This window comes from Nelumbo lutea, chromosome 1 (genome assembly GCF_056320005.1).
Source record: "Nelumbo lutea isolate HS-2025 chromosome 1, American lotus-T2T, whole genome shotgun sequence".
Classification (NCBI taxonomy): domain Eukaryota; kingdom Viridiplantae; phylum Streptophyta; class Magnoliopsida; order Proteales; family Nelumbonaceae; genus Nelumbo; species Nelumbo lutea.
This window is the reverse complement of record NC_142684.1, coordinates 12,073,683-12,091,672: the sequence shown is the minus strand read 5'-3', so window position 1 is coordinate 12,091,672 and position 17,990 is coordinate 12,073,683. Positions and strand designations below refer to the sequence as shown.

Below are 17,990 nucleotides of genomic sequence, written 5' to 3'. Positions count from 1 at the left end.
CTTTCAATTCAGTGGATTCATAGAGTAGCAAATGGGCTTGCAAACCAGCTAGCCAAACAAGGGGTGAACAGGGATCGATGTTTTTGTGCTCAATTGTAAAAGTGAAAAGGAAATTTACTAGTGGATGCACTGTAATGGGGTAGCCGGGGCTACTCATAAGCTATAACCCCTGTAATTTCTTTACATTAATGAAACTTCTTTTTATTGATAAAAAAAATAAAAATTTTGTGCCTTGCTTCAATAACGTATGTTCCTTGCCTTGTGCCTCAGGAGCAAAAAACCCCTTGCACTTTTAAAATATTGACCTCACACTATCCACATCACCCACTTTATATTTTATGCCTTTTATGAAACCATAACATCTCTTCTCAATTCCCCTCCATATAGAGCACCTGAGGGATCTTGTAGCTTCTCTTGAATCCCAATCAAAGTTTCTCAGCCCATATTTTGCTACTATGACGGTATGACCTGCCTCTACATGCTTTCTGTTTATATGTTGAATCTCCACTACCACTTGCCTAGGAGGAGGGTCACATTTACTGTTTCGAGTCATCTAATTTCCTATCCACTCCCCTTCTTTGATGGCTATGGGTGGCTGATCTTAAACCCTTGAGAGAAGGCACGAGAAGAGTAAGAAGAAAAGCCTAGGAATTGCTCCTAGGGTTTCTAGAGTCACTCTAGGGTTAGTCACCATAAGTCACACAGAAAACTAAGCTCCAAAGTTCATTTTGTGGAGACTCTGTAACTTGATGTATCTTATTAGCATAGTCCCTGCTGTATATTACTTATACATCTTGTTATGATTCGGCTTACCTTGGAGTTCTATTTGTCTGAGGTTAGTCATGTAGAGATGTAGAAAGGTGGAAGAAAGAGAGAGAGAGAAAATGAGAAAGTCTGGTTCGAACTGGAAGTCAAAAAACCTAACTCCCATTCGGCCAGATATGTGCTTTTATTATTAAAATAAATGGAAAAGATATGTGCCCTTATTTAAGTAAGGAGCACTGGTTCTAACATAATATTACAGATCAACAACCTTAATATAAGTATAAAGATAGAAATACCCCTTACGCTAACACTCCCCCTCAAGCTGGTGAGTATATATCATATAATCCTAGCTTGTTACATATATTGTGCACTCTTCCCCAACTCAACCCTTTTGTAAATAAGTCTGCCCACTGGTTTCCTGTATTAACGTATGTAGTGTCTAGCTCTCCATTTAGCACCTTCTCCCTCACAAAGTGACAGTCAACCTCAATGTGCTTGGTTCTTTCATGAAACATCAGATTAGAAGAAATATGAACTGCAGCCTGGTTGTCATAATAGAGTTTCATTGGAATATTGATGTTGTACCCTACTTCCTCTAGAAGGTTCCTTAGCCACACTAATTCACAAGCAGTATGCACCATAGCCCTATATTCTGCTTCTGCACTACTTCTTGCCACGACTGTCTGTTTCTTACTTTTCCATGTCACCAGGTTACCCCCCAGGAAAGTGCAATAGCCTGTGGTAGACCGCCTATCAAACATAGAACCGGCCCAGTCAAACATTAGATTAGAAGAAATATGAACTGCAGCCTGATTGTCACAATAGAGTTTCATTGGAGTATTGATGTTGTACCCTACTTCCTGTAGAAGGTTCCTTAGCCACACTAATTCACAAGCAATATGCACCATAGCCCTATATTCTGCTTTTGCACTACTTCTTGCCACGATTGTCTATTTACTTTTCCATGTCACCAGGTTACCCCCCCAGGAAAGTGCAATAGCCTGTGGTAGACCGCCTATCAAACATAGAACTGGCCCAGTCAACATCAGAATACCCTTCTATTTCAAGTTTTCCGCCACTTTTGTATATCAAATCGCGACCCGGAGCCCCTTTTAAATACCTCACAATTCTCAGAACTGCATTCCAATGAGGAATCAGAGGTTTCTGCATGAACTAACTTACCACACTAATTGCAAATGAGATGTCTGGCCTAGTAATGGTTAGGTAGTTCAGTTTACCTACAAGTCTTTAAATACCTCACAATTCTCAGAACTGCATTCCAATGAGGAATCAGAGGTTTCTGCATGAACTAACTTACCACACTAATTGCAAATGAGATGTCTGGCCTAGTAATGGTTAGGTAGTTCAGTTTACCTACAAGTCGTCGGTATCTGCTAGGGTCTTCAAACACTTCACCCATATCACTACTTAGCCTAGTATTTGTGTCCATAGGTGTTTCAGTTGGTTTAGCACCCAACAAGCCTGTTTCTTTCAGCAAATCAAGCACATATTTCCTTTGGCACAGATTAATACCATACTTAGATCTCGCTACCTCTATCCCAAAGAAATATTTCAGTTTACTAAGATCCTTTGTCTGAAAATGATCCTGTAGATAAGTCTTCAGCCTGTCAATACCCATGTTATCATTCCTGGTAATAACAATATCATCTACATACACCACCAACAGTGTTTTTTCTCCTGGAGAGTCATGATTGAATACAGAATGATCAACTTGGCACTGTTTCATACCAAACTTCTTTACCACCTCACTGAACCTACCAAACCATGCTCGAGGAGACTGTTTAAGCCCATATATAGCCTTCCTTAGTTTGCACACCTTACCATCCTCCCCCTGAGCAACAAACCCTGGAGGTTGCTCCATGTAGACCTCATCGAGTAAGTCACCATGCAAAAAGACATTCTTGATATCAAGTTGATATAGCGGCCAATCATACATAGCTGCAAGAGAGATCACAACACGAACTGACCCTATCTTAGCAACTGGTGAGAAGGTCTCTGTGTATTCAATACCATAGGTTTGGGAGTACCCTTTTGCAACCAATCGTGCTTTCAGGCGTTCAACACTACCATCAGGCAGATACTTAACTGAATAAACCCATTTACAACCAACAGCTTGCTTCCCAGGAGGAAGAACGGTGAGGTCCCAAGTATGATTGTGATGAAGGGCTGAAAGTTCTTCTGCCATCGCACGACACCACTCTGGAGAGGCAAGGGCTTCCTGGACATCCTTAGGGACAACAACTGATGATAACAAGGTGACAAACTGGCGATGGGAGGCGGAAAGATGAGTAAGTGAAACATAATTAGAAATAGGATGAAGGGTGCAAGTGCGTTTATCTTTCTGCAAGGCAATGGGAAGATCAAGATCATATGCTGGGTTCGGGTCTGGAGCTGGATCTGTTGACGGTGATGTAGCCGGAGGAGTAGTAGCTGGTGCGCGTGGGCGATGTGTATACACTTGACGGATAGGTGGGCGTTCAACTGGTGGTGGCACTGGAGGCAAGGATTTGGTCACGGCTGGAACAAGGGGAAGAGGGTCGGCCACGGGAAGTGGAAGAGGAGGAGGTGACGAGGAGGAATAAGTATCACCGGACCCCAAAATGAACGGAGTAGACTCAAAGAAGGTGACATCAGCACACACAAAGGACCGTCGAGAACTAGGATGGTAACACTTATACCCTTTCTGGGTCCGAGAATAGCCAAGGAAGATGCACTTGAGAGAACGGGCATCGAACTTGTCGTTTCCGGGACCCAGATTATGGACGAAGCAGACACACCCAAATACCCTAGGAGTAAGGGAAAACGAAGACAAGGCGGGAAATAAGATCGTAAACGGAGAATGACCATCAAGGATGGACGTGGGCATCCGATTAATCTGAAAGCAAGAGGTAAGCATCGCATCACTCCAAAAAGGGTTTGGGAACATTCATGTGATGCATGAGGGATCGTGCTGTTTCCAAGAGATGGCGATTCTTTCTCTCAGCCACCCTATTTTGTTGTGGGGTGTAGGTACATGAGGTCTGATGTATAATGCCGTGTTGGTCCAGGTATTCTTGAGATTATGAAGATAAATATTCACAACCATTATCAGAACGGAAAACTTTAATGTGAATACCAAATTGATTACGAATCTCAGCATAAAATTTATGAAAATGGTAAACAATTCACTTCTTTCTTTCATTAGATAGAGCCACGTCATCATTGAAAAATCATCTACAAAAATGACAAAATATCTATACCCATTATATGACATCACTTTATAAGGACCCCAAACATCGGAGTGAATCAAAGAAAAAGGACTTGACACACGGTTATCAACCCTAGAACTAAAGGGAACACGATGGTGTTTCCCAAACTGACACGACTCACAATCCAAAACAGAAAGTTGACTCAAAGATGGAACCAAAGACTTCAAAACTTTCAACGACGGATGACCAAATCGACAATGCCACTGGAGAGGAGAAAGGGATGACTGGAGAGCTGTTGAAGTTTTTCCACCACCGTCAAGGTAATACAGTCCACCAGCTTCATGCCCTCCACCAATCTTCATCCCCGTCTTGAGATCCTGAAAAACACACATAGAAGGATAAAAAGTAATGAAGCAATTAAGTGATTTGGTCAGCTTACTAACAGACATAAGATTAAAAGGCAATTTAGGAACATACAAAACTGAGGATAGGGATACAGGGTCTAGGTCAACATTACCAGCACCACAAATTGAGGATGTGGAACCATTAGCAAGGGTGACAGATTGTGATGTTGAGCAATGAGATAGGGAATAAAACACACCTGGAGTTCCAGTCATGTGAACGGAGGCTCCAAAGTCAATGATCCATGGATTGGGTGTGGATGCCAAACAAACCATACCTAAGTGAGTGAAAGTAGCCGTGTTCTGCTATGATGTGGATTGGATAAACCTCTCATATTCATCACGGGGAACACTCACCATCTCCTTCACGGGACCATCTGTGGATGTAGGAGGTATCTGATCAAATGAACAGTTCTCATGTCTAAAGCTTGAATTGGTGTCACTAGTCACAGCATGATTGGCCTAGGTTGAGGGTGGACCATGTAGATCATAACAATAGTTAATGGTATGTCCATCCATACTACAATGAGTGCACCTCCTCGGGCCTGAGCCACGTCCTCTACTACGGGTTTCCCCTGAATCTCTGCCCCTAGTACGACCACCACCACGATTATAAGTAGGCCCACCATTGCCACTTTGGCCATACACCGGACCACTACCACCACCACGGCCAGACTGAGCTCCCCGAGCTCCAACTCTAGCACCACGACCTCTCGACACAACAAAGGCAGATCTATCTGAGACATTAGAGTTCTTAGTAGATCTGATAGAAGTCCTCCGGAGTCGAGCAAATACCTCTTCTAAAGAAGGGAGAGCTGATCCTCTTAGTATCTGAGTCTGTACTGGTTCATATTTAGATTTCAGTCCCACCAAAAATCGAGTCACATCAAGCTGTTCTCTCTGTTGTTGCTGAATTTTGTCATACGAAGTGAGAGGGTGGTAGACATTCAGCTCATTACGTATGTTTCTCATACTGACATAGTACTCCTCAAGACTCTGATTACCCTGTTGCAGATTAAAGTACTCCTGATATAGCTGATACACTCTGGTTGTATTGTCCTGACTTGAATACAATTTCTTCGCATGGTCTCACACATCTTTGGTAGTGTCAAGAAACATGAAATTTGAACTAATCCTGGGTTCCATACTATTCCATAACCATGTGATGATCTGAGCATCCTCTTGCTCCCAGTCTTCATACTCGTGAGAGTCAGTGGAGGGTTTCTCCTCTCTTGTGTGTTTTACTTTCTTCTTTGCCTTTAGAAAGACATCGACGGATTTAGCCCAAGGCACATAATTCTCTCCATTTAGTTTAATGGAGGTCATCTGAACATTCAGGTAGTCTGTAGGCACCATCACATTAGATTTACAATCATTGTTATCTCCCATTATGTTATCACTGATTCTGCACACTTGCTGAATTCTATTATCATTGAATTCTGCACACTGCACACGATTAGATCACACTCGTCACACTGATTTCAGCACTTGTTGTTGCTGAAACTTGTACTCTTTACACCACAAACCCTACTCCTACGGCTACCTAAAATCTCACCACTATATGATCACAACTCTTCCTTTGAAATACACAAAAACAGCATAAACCCTAGCACGCTACTGTCTGAAACCCCAACATATGATCTGAAACATACTTCCTATTTGATCCATAACAGAAATCATGCATAGAAATCTCTTACCTTATCACTGAAGGAACAACCACACGAGCAGAAAATCAATCCACATAAGACAGCCACTGCACCACATAGATCGGCCCTCTTCTCTTCATCGATTAGGGGAGGGCTTCTTAGAAACCACACCAACCGATCACACAAGACACGACTGGAGACATAGAAACCTCCAAGGGGAGAGGGCGATCACTCCTTTTCAGCCCTTTCCCTTATCTCCAGTTGAATGCAGGAAAATCAAGAGAAACCGTAGATTGGGTGCACAGAGAATAGAAATCTAGGTAGACAGAAATCTAGGCAGACAGAAATCTAGGTAGATTCGAGTGGCTCTGATACCATGTTATGATTTGGCCTGCCTTGGAGTTCTATTTGTCTGAGATTAGTCACATAGAGAGATGTAGAAAGGTGGAAGAAAGAGAGAGAGAGAGAGAAAAGGAGAAAGTCTGGTTCGAACTGGAAGTCAAAAAACCTAACTCCCATTCGGCCAGATATGTGCTTTTATTATTAAAATAAATGGAAAAGACTTATGTGCCCTTATTTAAGTAAGGAGCATTGGTTCTAGCATAATATTACAGATCAACAACCTTAATATAAGTATAAAGACAGAAATACCCCTTACGCTAACACATCTTATTCTTCTTTTCTCTTTCAGCCCTATATGGGCATTCTTGTAATTGTACATATCTTTTAATATATAAGAGACTCTTTGAGGTGGGGGTTATTCATTCTTGACACCTCTAAGATTATTCTTGTTCTTTTTTCTATTCAGCCAAGAGTGTTGAGATGGTATCAGAGTAGGTTGCTCTCTGATCTATTTTCTCTCTCTGTTGAACCTCACTAGAAGCAGTAATCCTGTCGTATTAGGGCTGTTTTGATCAACCCTTTTTTGTTCAGTCTTCTTTGTGCAACCAGCAGGAGAGATTTCATTAGATCTCTCTTGGGAGACATTGGTTTGAGGCCAAACTTCAGATCTGGTGTTGCCTAGACCTGATCTATTCTCCATACAAACACCATCTGATTTGGTGAAGTTTTTGAAGGAGTTTTGATCTTCTTCTTGGGGCAGCAACACTGTACAGTTTCCATTTTTGGACGGCAACAACTTTGGGCTTTAGATCTGGTGTCGCCTAGACCTCCTCTATTCTACCTACAAACAACATTTGATTTGGTGAAGTTTTCGAAGGAGTTCTGATCTTTTTCTTGGGGCGGCAACACTGTTTAGTTTCATTTTTTAGAATGCAACTTTTTTGGACTTCGGGCCTTCTACATGAGCCAGTGATTTTAGTTTTTCTCTCTAGATTAAAGGGATCTCTCAAGCTCTTCTTAACCCTACACTCAGTTTCTGGTTTGGAGATTTCTAAGGATTGTTTCGATCAGCACAAGATACCTCCTTGTTCTTGAAAAAGATGCCTGATGTGTTGGTAAATCACAATTTTCTCTCAATCGGTTGATTCGATCAGCCTATAACCCTAGATCTGGTATCATCCTACGGTTTTCTTGCTTCCCATTTATTTGATTCAGATTTCAGATTCATATTTGAAAGGTTAGACTCGACAGTCTTAAAACTTTCCTTTTTTTTGGACTGTCATCTCGAGTTCTTGATTGCTGAATTTGGTTGTCTCTGATATCTTTGTGCCTGGACTGTTATTTTCTTGCTAAAGTGGAGCCTGATATAGACGATATTATTCCTATAAAACTGGAAGGACCAACCTATGGAATTGACACTTCTGCTGTAGCATATGGGAGTAAGAAATCTACTACTAGTGGTGATTCTTTTGTTAAAGGTGATTCTTTGGCATCTATGGTTGAGGAAAACATTCAACAATTGGTAACATCTGCTATTTTTTTTTGCTCTTTCTGCTATTGTCTTACCTGGTGAGTTTTCTGGTTATTGTGCTTCTCCTTCTCATATTTGGATCATCGACTCTGGAGCTACCAACCACGTGACAGGAGCCTACCCTAACCAACCAAGTAACCTTATTGAAACCCATCATAAACATATTGTTATTGCCAATGGTGAAAAGTTAAACATCATTGGTAGTAGTGATCTGTTTCTTAAGATTTCACCCACTGCATCTTTCCCTCTTACCAAGACCCTTCTTGTTCCTAATTTCACTACAAATTTGATTTTTGTTGGCCATTTAGTTGATGAAGGTATCATTCTCATCTTCTCTCAGGATGGATGTTTGATTTAGGATCGTAACACTAGGAAGGTGAAAGGGAAGGGGAAGGGGCGCAGGTTAGGCCGTTTGTTTGCATTGGAGTTTGAGAAGTCTCAAACAACAACACCATCAGTTTATTTTAGTTCCTCCATTTCTAGTTCCTTTCTAAGTCATAGATATAATGTTTGGGACTTATGGCATAAACATTTGGGTCATTTACATGCTAAAAAATTAAAATTTTTGTTTGATTCAGGCCTTATTAAGAATAGAGTTCCTTCCTTGCACACCTTTGATACATCTTGTGTTTCTTGTTGCTTAAAGTAAGAGTCATACCTTACCATTTCCTCACATATCTGAGCATGCAACCTCTCCGTTTGAGCTTTATACATAGTGATGTCTGGACTGCATTTGTCACTTTTCGGCTTGGATACAAATATTTTGTGTCGTTTATTGATTATTGTACTAGGTACACATGGATATACTTTCTTCGCCACAAGTTTGAGGTGTTCCCAACATTTAAGCTGCTTCATGCTATGGTACGGGTTTGGTTTTAATTACAAGTGCATATTCTCTGTTTGGATTCAGGGGGAGAATACACTGATGGAGATTTTTTATTCTACTTGAAGAATGATGGAATACAAGTGCAACAAAGTTGTTCAGATACTCCTCATCAGAATGGTATGGTCGAGTGCAAGAATGGACATATCCTTAGTGTTGTGAGGACATTATTGCAGGAGTTCTCATACTCCACCTTCTTTTTGGGTAGAGGCAGCTAGTACAACTATGTTTTTGATCAACTATATTCCTTCCTCTATCTTGGTAATATGTCTCCCTTTTAGAAGTTGTTGGGCCATTCTCCAGATTTATCTATGCTTCATGTTTTTGGATGTATGCTTTGTTCGTCTTCCCTCTCGTGAACACTCTAAATTGTTTGCACAGTTTGTCATGTGTGCCTTTGTGGGTTACAGTCCTAACTACAAAGGATTTCTTTGTTATGATCCCTCTATTCGTCGCATTCGTATATCACGTAGTGTTGTTTTCCTTGAGCACATTTCCTTTTTTGCTGGAATTGCTAGACTATCTGCACCGTCTGTTTCTATTTTGCCAAATTTTGATTCATAGGATACTCCACCTCCTTCTGTTGAGAAGGACCTTCTTGTTTTCTCTCGCAAGTGGTTACGTGCTCCAGCCCCTACACTTGTGACTCTCCTTCCTCCCGGTTCAGATCATCATCTTACCACTGCTCCTGTAAGTGATACCTCTACTTCAAACACTCTTCATACTTCTGTTCCTCTTCATCGTTCTACTTGTATACCTCTACTTCAACCAAGTGTGTTGACACATTTATTTGAACCAACCAAACCAATTATGTTGGTTTTGGTTCTGTGGTTTGTGTCCCAATTAATAATTGGGTTGGGACTGGTTCTTGCTATTCTAAATCAATTAAGACCTGGGTCGATATATCATTAATAATCATAGTTTTCAAGGCACCAAGGTGAGGCTAGGAGATAGGGGGCGCCTTGTTTCCTAGTTGTGGCGCCTAGGCGATGGATTTTTTTTTATTTTTATTTTATTTTTTATGTAAAACCATATATCCTAGGGTAGTTCCTAGGTTCCATAACCATCTTTCCTTAATAATTATCCATAATTTTCATAAGAGAACTATAAATTTCATGTTTAAGTCTAGAAAAACAACATTTTATGAGAAGAAAAAGAACAAAGGAAAGAAAATTAAAAAAATATAGGGGCTGAACCCCTACTTTTGTTATAGGAAAAGAGAAAAGAAAAGGTGGAAGAAGAAAATGTATTGATTAGACAAAATTTTAAGTTCTTCTCTTGCTTATTGGTTCAGGTTTTGAAATCTTTGAGGGTTCAATCAAGGATCAAAATTTCAATACGATATGTCCTGTATCAGGTGTATTGTATTGTATCTTTGGGGTCTTGATACACCTGTTTACAGGGACCCATTTTTTTAAATAATATATATATATATATATTATTTAAAAATGAAATTGAAAACCAAAGAATAAAAAAAATAGGGGGAGTCCTTGGAGGCTCTTCTGTGGTTTGTGCCCCAATTAATAATTGGGTCGGGACTGGTTCTTGCTGTTCTAAACCAATTAAGACCTGAGCTGATATATCATTAATAATATATAAAAAGTCTCCTAGTTTTCTTGTAAGATTTGTTATATTGTGTCTAAAAGGTAAATGTCATAAACAGTATATACAATCATTTTGGTTAAAAACACTTCTTTTATCAACATATTATCAAAAATGAAGTTCTAAGTTGTTATTACCATGGGTAATTATAGATGTCAAGTATAATTGGGTCAGATCCAATTATTCCAATTTTTTTTTTTTTAAATCAGAAACGATAACTTTCATTAGAGATAAATTAGCCTGAAATACAGAATTCAACCCTTATTAGAAAAGATTGATCCAATTATTCCAATTAGCAATTGGTTTGGTTCTGGGTCTATATTATAGAACCGATTAATAATCGGTTCAGAACTGGTCCAATTGACTTCGAGGGAACTTCTTAATGGCAAGCTGGGTGAAGTTACGTCAGATGCTCTGCAACCAGATCCAGTTGAAGGTATGCAAAGTCAGAGGCCTGCTTCTTTTTCCTTGGTAAATCTGATAACATTGAAATCCCCTCCTAGGCACCACAGACCCCCCCTCTCTAATCCCCTTATATCACTCAATTCTTCCCAAAACTCGTTTCTTAACCTATACCCATTTGGTCCACAAGTATTTGTTAGAACCCACTCAAATCCATCTTCAAGAGACCTAAACTTGACAGATAATGTAAATTTACCCGTTAACTCCTCAATTCCTTCCACTCTATGATTTCTCCACATCATTACCAAACCCCTTGAGGCACCCCAAGAAGGGCACCAAGCCCAACTGACATTTCTGGTCCCCCCAAAATAGGGTTAGTCATTTTAAAGGGTCAGTTTAGTTTATAGATTCTAATTATAGAGTTTTTGAAAATTTGAGAAGTTGAAAATGCAGTTACACCATTTTTTTTCTTCCATCCTATTTTTAGGGGTCAAAACTTGTCCTTTTTGCATTGTTTTGGTGCCATTATATAGGTAATTGAGTTATGCATGCAACAAGACTAAGTTTTTGTAAATTTAACATATTTTGTGGGAATTATGGTCATTTACTGATTAGGTGTTGGTTGGTAATGGAATTTAGGTCTTTCTATTTTATTTTATTTTATTTTTTGATAGGAAATGGTAACTTTCATCGATGAAATTAAATAAAGAGTACAATTGTCACCACCCAAATGATGGCTGGAGAATCCATAGACATTATTAGTCTTAAAAACAAGCCCAAAACAAAGCTTCCCTATTGACTCCTTGCTTAGCTAAAGTGTCAGCCATTCCATTTGCTGACCTTCTTGCCCATCTAAACTGCACCCCATCTCTTTTGCTAAGCTCATAATTTCTCTTAGCGGTTGTCTGAAGGACCATGTTCCCGAACTTCTTGTTTGCATCCAACTTATTACCAGCTTGGAATCTCCTTTCACTTCTCTGTTGCATCCCCCATTTTTTGCCAGTCTTACAAACAAGCCCAAAACAAAGCTTCCCTATTGACTCCTTGCTTAGCTAAAGTGTCAGCCATTCCATTTGCTGACCTTCTTGCCCATCTAAACTGCACCCCATCTCTCTTGCTAAGCTCATAATTTCTCTTAGCGGTTGTCTGAAGGACCATGTTCCCGAACTTCTTGTTTGCATCCAACCTATTACCAGCATGGAATCTCCTTTCACTTCTCTGTTGCATTTCCTATTGTTTTTCCAGTCTTACAAACAAGCCCAAAACAAAGCTTCCCTATTAACTCCTTGCTTAGCTAAAGTGTCAGCCATTCCATTTGCTTACCTTCTTGCCCATCTAAACTGCACCCCATCTCTTTTGCTAAGCTCATAATTTTTCTTAGTGGTTGTCTGAAGAACCATGTTCCCAAACTTCTTGTTTGCATCCAACCTATTACCAGCTTGGAATCTGCTTTCACTTCTCTGTTGCATTCCCCATTGTTTTGCCAGTCTTAGGCCTTGGAGTAAGGCCTTTATTTCTGCCCTCAAAGAAGTTACTAGTAAGATTAGTAATGAATTATTGAAGTTATTTTAAGGGTTGGAGTCCTTACTTGAGTATCCCTATGGGTTTCCCATTGGGTTACCTTAGCTAGTAGTTGGGATTTCTTTTGGGTGAATTTTCCAGTTGAAATTGGAGTCTGTAAAGAGAGATTTGAATCATGCAAAAAAATGCCAAGGTTTGAACTATATCCAGTCCACCCCTCCTATGACCCCAGATAGATGAGACCAACATTGGGTAATGGCCTTAAAGAGAGACCTGAATCCTTATGTTTGGTCTATAAGTAGAGTCATTGTAATTGAAATGAATGGAATGAAGTTTTCTTGAAGTTGCCTAAGGGTAAATAGTGTTATCTTTTTTTTCTTTTTTCTCTCTTTTTCTTCTAAAGTGACACCTGTTCTTCTCTTTCTCTTCTCTATTTGGATCTGAGTCTCTCTTTCCTGACTCAGATCCTTAATTCTTCCTCTTCTTTCCATCATATTCACCCCAATAGGACTTTTCTCCTTCATCTTACATCATCTAGGTATGTTCTTTAATTTACATAAAAATGGAAATTTCCTTGTTTCAATCATTTTTGTCCTTTAGTGCCACACCATCTCAGAATGGTTTAATATTTAGGCAGCCCCCCATAGATCTTCATTACCTTTCATCTTACTAAATTTCATCCAAGAACTCTATCTAAAAGAAGAGAATAAAAACCAACAAGATAGGCGTGTCTGGTTGTATTTAAGTTTTCTCGGTCACCATCTTAGTGCAATGGTTTTGTTTCATTTTCCTTTTCTTCTTTTTATTAATTTTATCATCAATAAAAAAATGCTTAAATTTTTCCTGATTTCCATATTGCCGCCTCAGAAATATTACAAATTAGGTGGCCCACAAAGAACCTTTTCTTTTTATTTCTTAATAAGAAATAAACAGTTGTCAAATGTTTCTCCTTGATTTTCTACTCCACCATTAGGTGTCTAGATTGTGGCTGGAATGAGTTCCATTTCATTTTTCTGTACATCTGAACTGCAGATAAAATATTCACACTTTGGCTTGCTTCTACGAACCGATTCTGTTATGGTATGTTGACCTATGATTAGCTGATGAAGGGCTTACCTGAGAAGACTGTGGCTTCAAAATTTCCTGCAGGAAGCTCAACTGTTCTTCAAAATAGAGATCTGGTTTCTACTAGTTCAGACCAAAAAATTAGCGACTCTACATCCTCAAAGGGTTCTTTATGGTCGAGCTTATTTACATCTCCATCATCACTCTTTGAAACATACAGTGAATCATCTATTTCTGTAAAGAAGACATTTAACAGTAAAACCTATGGGTGGACAACAGCTTTGAAGAAAGTTTTGACTGTTGGCTCAATGAGGAGACTTCAAGAGCGTATATTAGGACCAAGCAAGACTGGTGTTTCTAGCTCAACTAGTGAAATATGGCTTCTAGGTGTATGTTATAAAGTTTCAGAAGAAGACTCTTCTGGCAATTTAGTTAATGGCAATGGATTGGTTGCATTTACAGAGGATTTCTCATCAAGAATATGGATGACATATCGTAAAGGTCAGTTTTTTGTTTAGTCTTCATTTGTCTATATTTGATTCACTGCTTTCATTACTTGCCTAGATAAAGGGAATGAAGGTGACTTTAGTACATTATTATGACAAAAAAGGAAAAGGGATAAAGTAATTTTGAGTCTTTCTGCAGGATTTGATGTTATTGATGATTCAAAGTTCACCAGTGATGTCAACTGGGGGTGCATGCTTAGAAGCAGTCAGATGCTTGTCGCCCAGGTACAGGTTCTTTTGTACATTTGAATTATTTATTGATTAAGCAGGATTTATTCATATAATTCAGGAAGTTCAGCCATTCTTTTCATTGAATCTTTCTGTTTTATCTTAAAAAAAAACACAAAAAAAATTCTGTTTACTTGGTATTAGTCATGAAATTACTATATCTATGCCTGCAGGCATTGCTTGTTCATTGTTTGGGAAGATCTTGGAGAAAACCCTTGCAGCCAGTAAGATGAATCTCAAATACTTCGATACCATATAAGTATATTGAAAAGTAGGATTTAGTTTAACTTTGAGAGAGAGAAAGAGCGAGAGAGTGATAAATCTCTTTTAATTAGCTCTACAGGGATGCTCATGATGATTCTTTTTTGTTTATGCAGCCTTTTGATCCAGAGTACATTGAAATCTTGCACCTTTTTGGTGACTCTGAGGCATCAGCTTTCTCCATACACAATCTTCTTCAAGCTGGAAAAGCTTATGGACTTGCTGCAGGTTCATGGGTAGGACCATATGCCATGTGTCGTTCATGGGAAACCCTTGTTCGTTCTAAGAGAGAGCAGACGAACCTTGAAATAGAGAACCAGTCACTATCCATGGCTGTTTATATAGTTTCTGGTGATGAAGATGGAGAGCGAGGTGGAGCTCCAGTTGTCTGTGTGGAAGATGTTGCTAGACTTTGTTCCGAGTTTTCTAAGGGTCAAGTTGATTGGGCACCTATTCTTCTATTGGTTCCATTGGTTCTTGGACTGGAAAAAGTCAATCCCAGGTTTTTAGCTGTCTTGACCAAGTATCTTTTTTTATTGTTATTAATTAACCTTGCTTGCTTTGTTACCAAACAAAAAAGGTACCCATTTTTAGGAGTGGTTTTTGTAAGTTACAGATGAGCCCTGAGATTAGTGTAACTTTCTTGCTTGGTAATCTTTTCTGGGTTGGTTCTTCCATGGGTTGGGTATCTTGTTGTTAACATGTAGCATATCTATTTACTGGCTTCATTTGAAGATTTTTTATAGAACATTTGTTACTACTACTTTCTGGACTGATAATAAAATTTGATTGAAAATATTCTGTCTTTAGGATTGATTACAAATTCACACATTTAACATGGTTTTTACAACTGGATGATAAACTTCTCAGATTCTATTTGAGGCTGGATTTTTGCAATTTAATATAAGACATTAAATCAATGTCATAGAAGTTTATAGCTGCATTTCTTTTAGCTATGTATTTTGTTTTTTTTTTGATAATTGAAATAATTTTATTAATCAGCAAATAGACAATAGTACAAAGTCCCCAAGGAAAGGCACGAGTTGCAACCTCTCTGGGCTAGTTAAGTACAGATTTCCAAATAAATAACAACTTACAAAGAAGCACAAAAAAGATCTTCCCTAGAAACCCCCTGTTTGGCTAAAGCATCAGCCAAAGAATTAGCAGACCTACTAACCCATTTTACCTCAACTCTCATATTGCTGGTTAACCACTTAACTTTTTTTATGAGATCTTTGTAGCCCCAAATGGTGGTATCCAAGTTTAGGAGCCACCTTGTTACCACCTGAGAGTCCCCTTCAACTAGGAGATTCTCCACCCCAAGCTGGTTGGCGATCTGAATTCCTTGTACTGTAGCAAGGATTTCTGCCCTTGTGGAATCCCCCACTTCTACCGGTCCTGAGAATAGGGAAATTATGTTGCTGTCCTTATTTCTCAGGATACCCCCTATACCTGAAGGCCCGGGTTTGCCTTGGCTGCTTCCATCAAAGTTCAGCTTGATGACACCTTCCAAAGGCGGAACCCATTCTGACAGAATTCTATCATTCTTTGTTGAAGTGTTAGCTATTACTAGCCAATTCCTCCACAAGTCATCAAAGGAGAAGTCATCAAAGATATCCATAGTTTTCAGCCAATGGATTGCTCTTGTTAGGATACAATCCTTCATTTCATCTAACCCTCTTTCATTCTCTAAGAAAATTCTTGCATTCCTTTCCTCCCAAAGAGTCCACAGAGTGGCTTCCCTGACACATTTCCACATGACCTTACCTCTTCTAGCGTGCCAAACAAAGACAGATGGGTTGAATAACAAGCTTAAATCAGAAGGCATAGACCACCTACCTCCAAATAAGGGGTTTAATAACAAGCTATGTATTTTGTTTTTCTTGGATGCTGAATGCCATTTTATTCGTGACGTTTAAATAATTCATTCAATTTGATTTACCACACTATTTGTTTGTTAATTATGTTAATACTTAAGGATGGCCAATATTATTATCAATTATTGCCAATAGAAGTTTATATCTTCATATATTTTAGCTTTGTATTTTATTATTCTTGGCAACTTAAGGATAGTTTGTTCATGTCATTTAAATCATTCATTTCATTGCTATATTATTTATTTATTAATCATTTTGATAAGTGAGAACCGGTGATCGTCACCGGTTATTTGGATTTTCATCAATGTGTTGGTGAAAAAAAATTTAGGTAGCTTTCTTACATAGCATAATTCACCAAATTAAACTAGTAACTAGGTTTTTATTATTGGGAGAAAGACAATTCAGCCCAGGGTCAGAATTTGTAGGCCTAAAGTACTGTTGGGGTAGGTGCCAGCTCGGAATTGGTGCCAATTTACGGGCATTCGTTGGTGCATAGAGTGTGGGTTGTTGACATTTTGAATGTTTATAGCTCTGCAGTGGAAATCAGAAATCTGCATTAGGCCTGTCCGTACTTTTCTTATTATTTGGGTATTCCCCATTTAGGTTGTCTTATAGATATTCCCTTGATTAAACTGCTGGGGGCAAAGACAACCTTCTGGTTCTGACTTTGGAAGTGCAAATGAACAAGGTGGACAATATAGATTTTAGCTGAAATTTTCTACTGAAAATTCTGGTGTACATTCTCCCTTTAGTTTGAGAGAAAACAAGAAGAATAAATTGATAAATACCAGCTTTATGTATAGCAGACATGTAGGGACCATAATCAGTCAAGTTTCAATAACAAGGTTATAGATGGCTTTTCTCCCAACATAGAGTAAAAATCTATAGAAATTTAACATGGTATATGGAACCATAATCAACTGAGTTTTATAAACAAGGTTGTAGATGGTTTCTTCCTTCCCCTACACAGGATCAAGATATAGTTTAATCTTGTAGATTAACATTGTGTAGGGAACCATAATTAGTCAAGTTTCATGAACAAGGCTGTGCCCCTATGTCAGATTAATTTTCTATGTAGAGAAACAAGAAAGAAAAAAGAAAAAAAAAGAGTAAGAGGGTCAGAAGATAGAAGCATAACCCTCCTTTTTACAGAGGAGTTTGTATTGAATGTGATAGTGAAGAAACGGAAGGTTCAAAGCTATGGTTCAGGAAGCCAAATTTCTTGGAAGAAGCCTGAACTGCTTGTTCAGGTGGACTCCTAGATTGGTCAACAGTGGTAGATACTTTAAAAAGAGCAGGGGTAGCCAGAGAAGGTTGCATATGGGGTATTCCAGGACGTTGGATTGATCTGTAATGTAATATTTTCTGTTTTTGTGTTGTTGTATGGACAGCTCAAGGCTGGAAGTGTATTGTTCCTGCTGTTAATTCTGAACAGCCAGGGCTTTTCTCATGGTGATGAATACACTTCATATCAGCTAATTATCAAAAAAAAAAAAAAATCAGAGATTTGGTCCCTCACCTTTCCCATTTTGAGCTCTCTTCACAATTCTGTTCAAGGTTTTGGTTAGCTATAATGAAATGGGATGTGAAGAGTGGTATTGGATGGAATGGGAAGGCGAATAGGCCATGCTTGGTTCAACTCTCATTCTTACTCATTCTTTCCAATAATAAAATTCTAGAATGGAAAAAATGGGTAGAAATGGGCAGAATGAAAATGTTGCTATGAACCAAACACTTTTTTCCCCAAAAAT

General features: G+C 38.9%; 1 protein-coding gene across 9 annotated transcripts in view; it reads left to right on the top strand.

Annotated features, from left to right (window-relative positions):
• LOC148873543 (Peptidase family C54 protein) overlaps window positions 1–17,990 on the top strand; it is a 39,749-nt gene that overhangs the window by 10,113 nt on the left and 11,646 nt on the right. For 3 of the 9 annotated variants that reach the window (XM_088963610.1, XM_088963612.1, XM_088963616.1), the window contains exons 2-5: window positions 13,335–13,868; window positions 14,013–14,098; window positions 14,275–14,325; window positions 14,479–14,864. In XM_088963610.1, the coding sequence (XP_088819736.1) occupies window positions 13,406–13,868; window positions 14,013–14,098; window positions 14,275–14,325; window positions 14,479–14,864 (986 nt within the window). In that variant the 5' untranslated portion in view covers window positions 13,335–13,405. Of the gene's footprint in view, window positions 1–8,804; window positions 9,039–13,334; window positions 13,869–14,012; window positions 14,099–14,274; window positions 14,326–14,478; window positions 14,865–17,990 lie in introns of all 9 variants that reach the window. The other 6 variants (XM_088963613.1, XM_088963615.1, XM_088963617.1 and 3 more) reach the window with 4 other exon arrangements.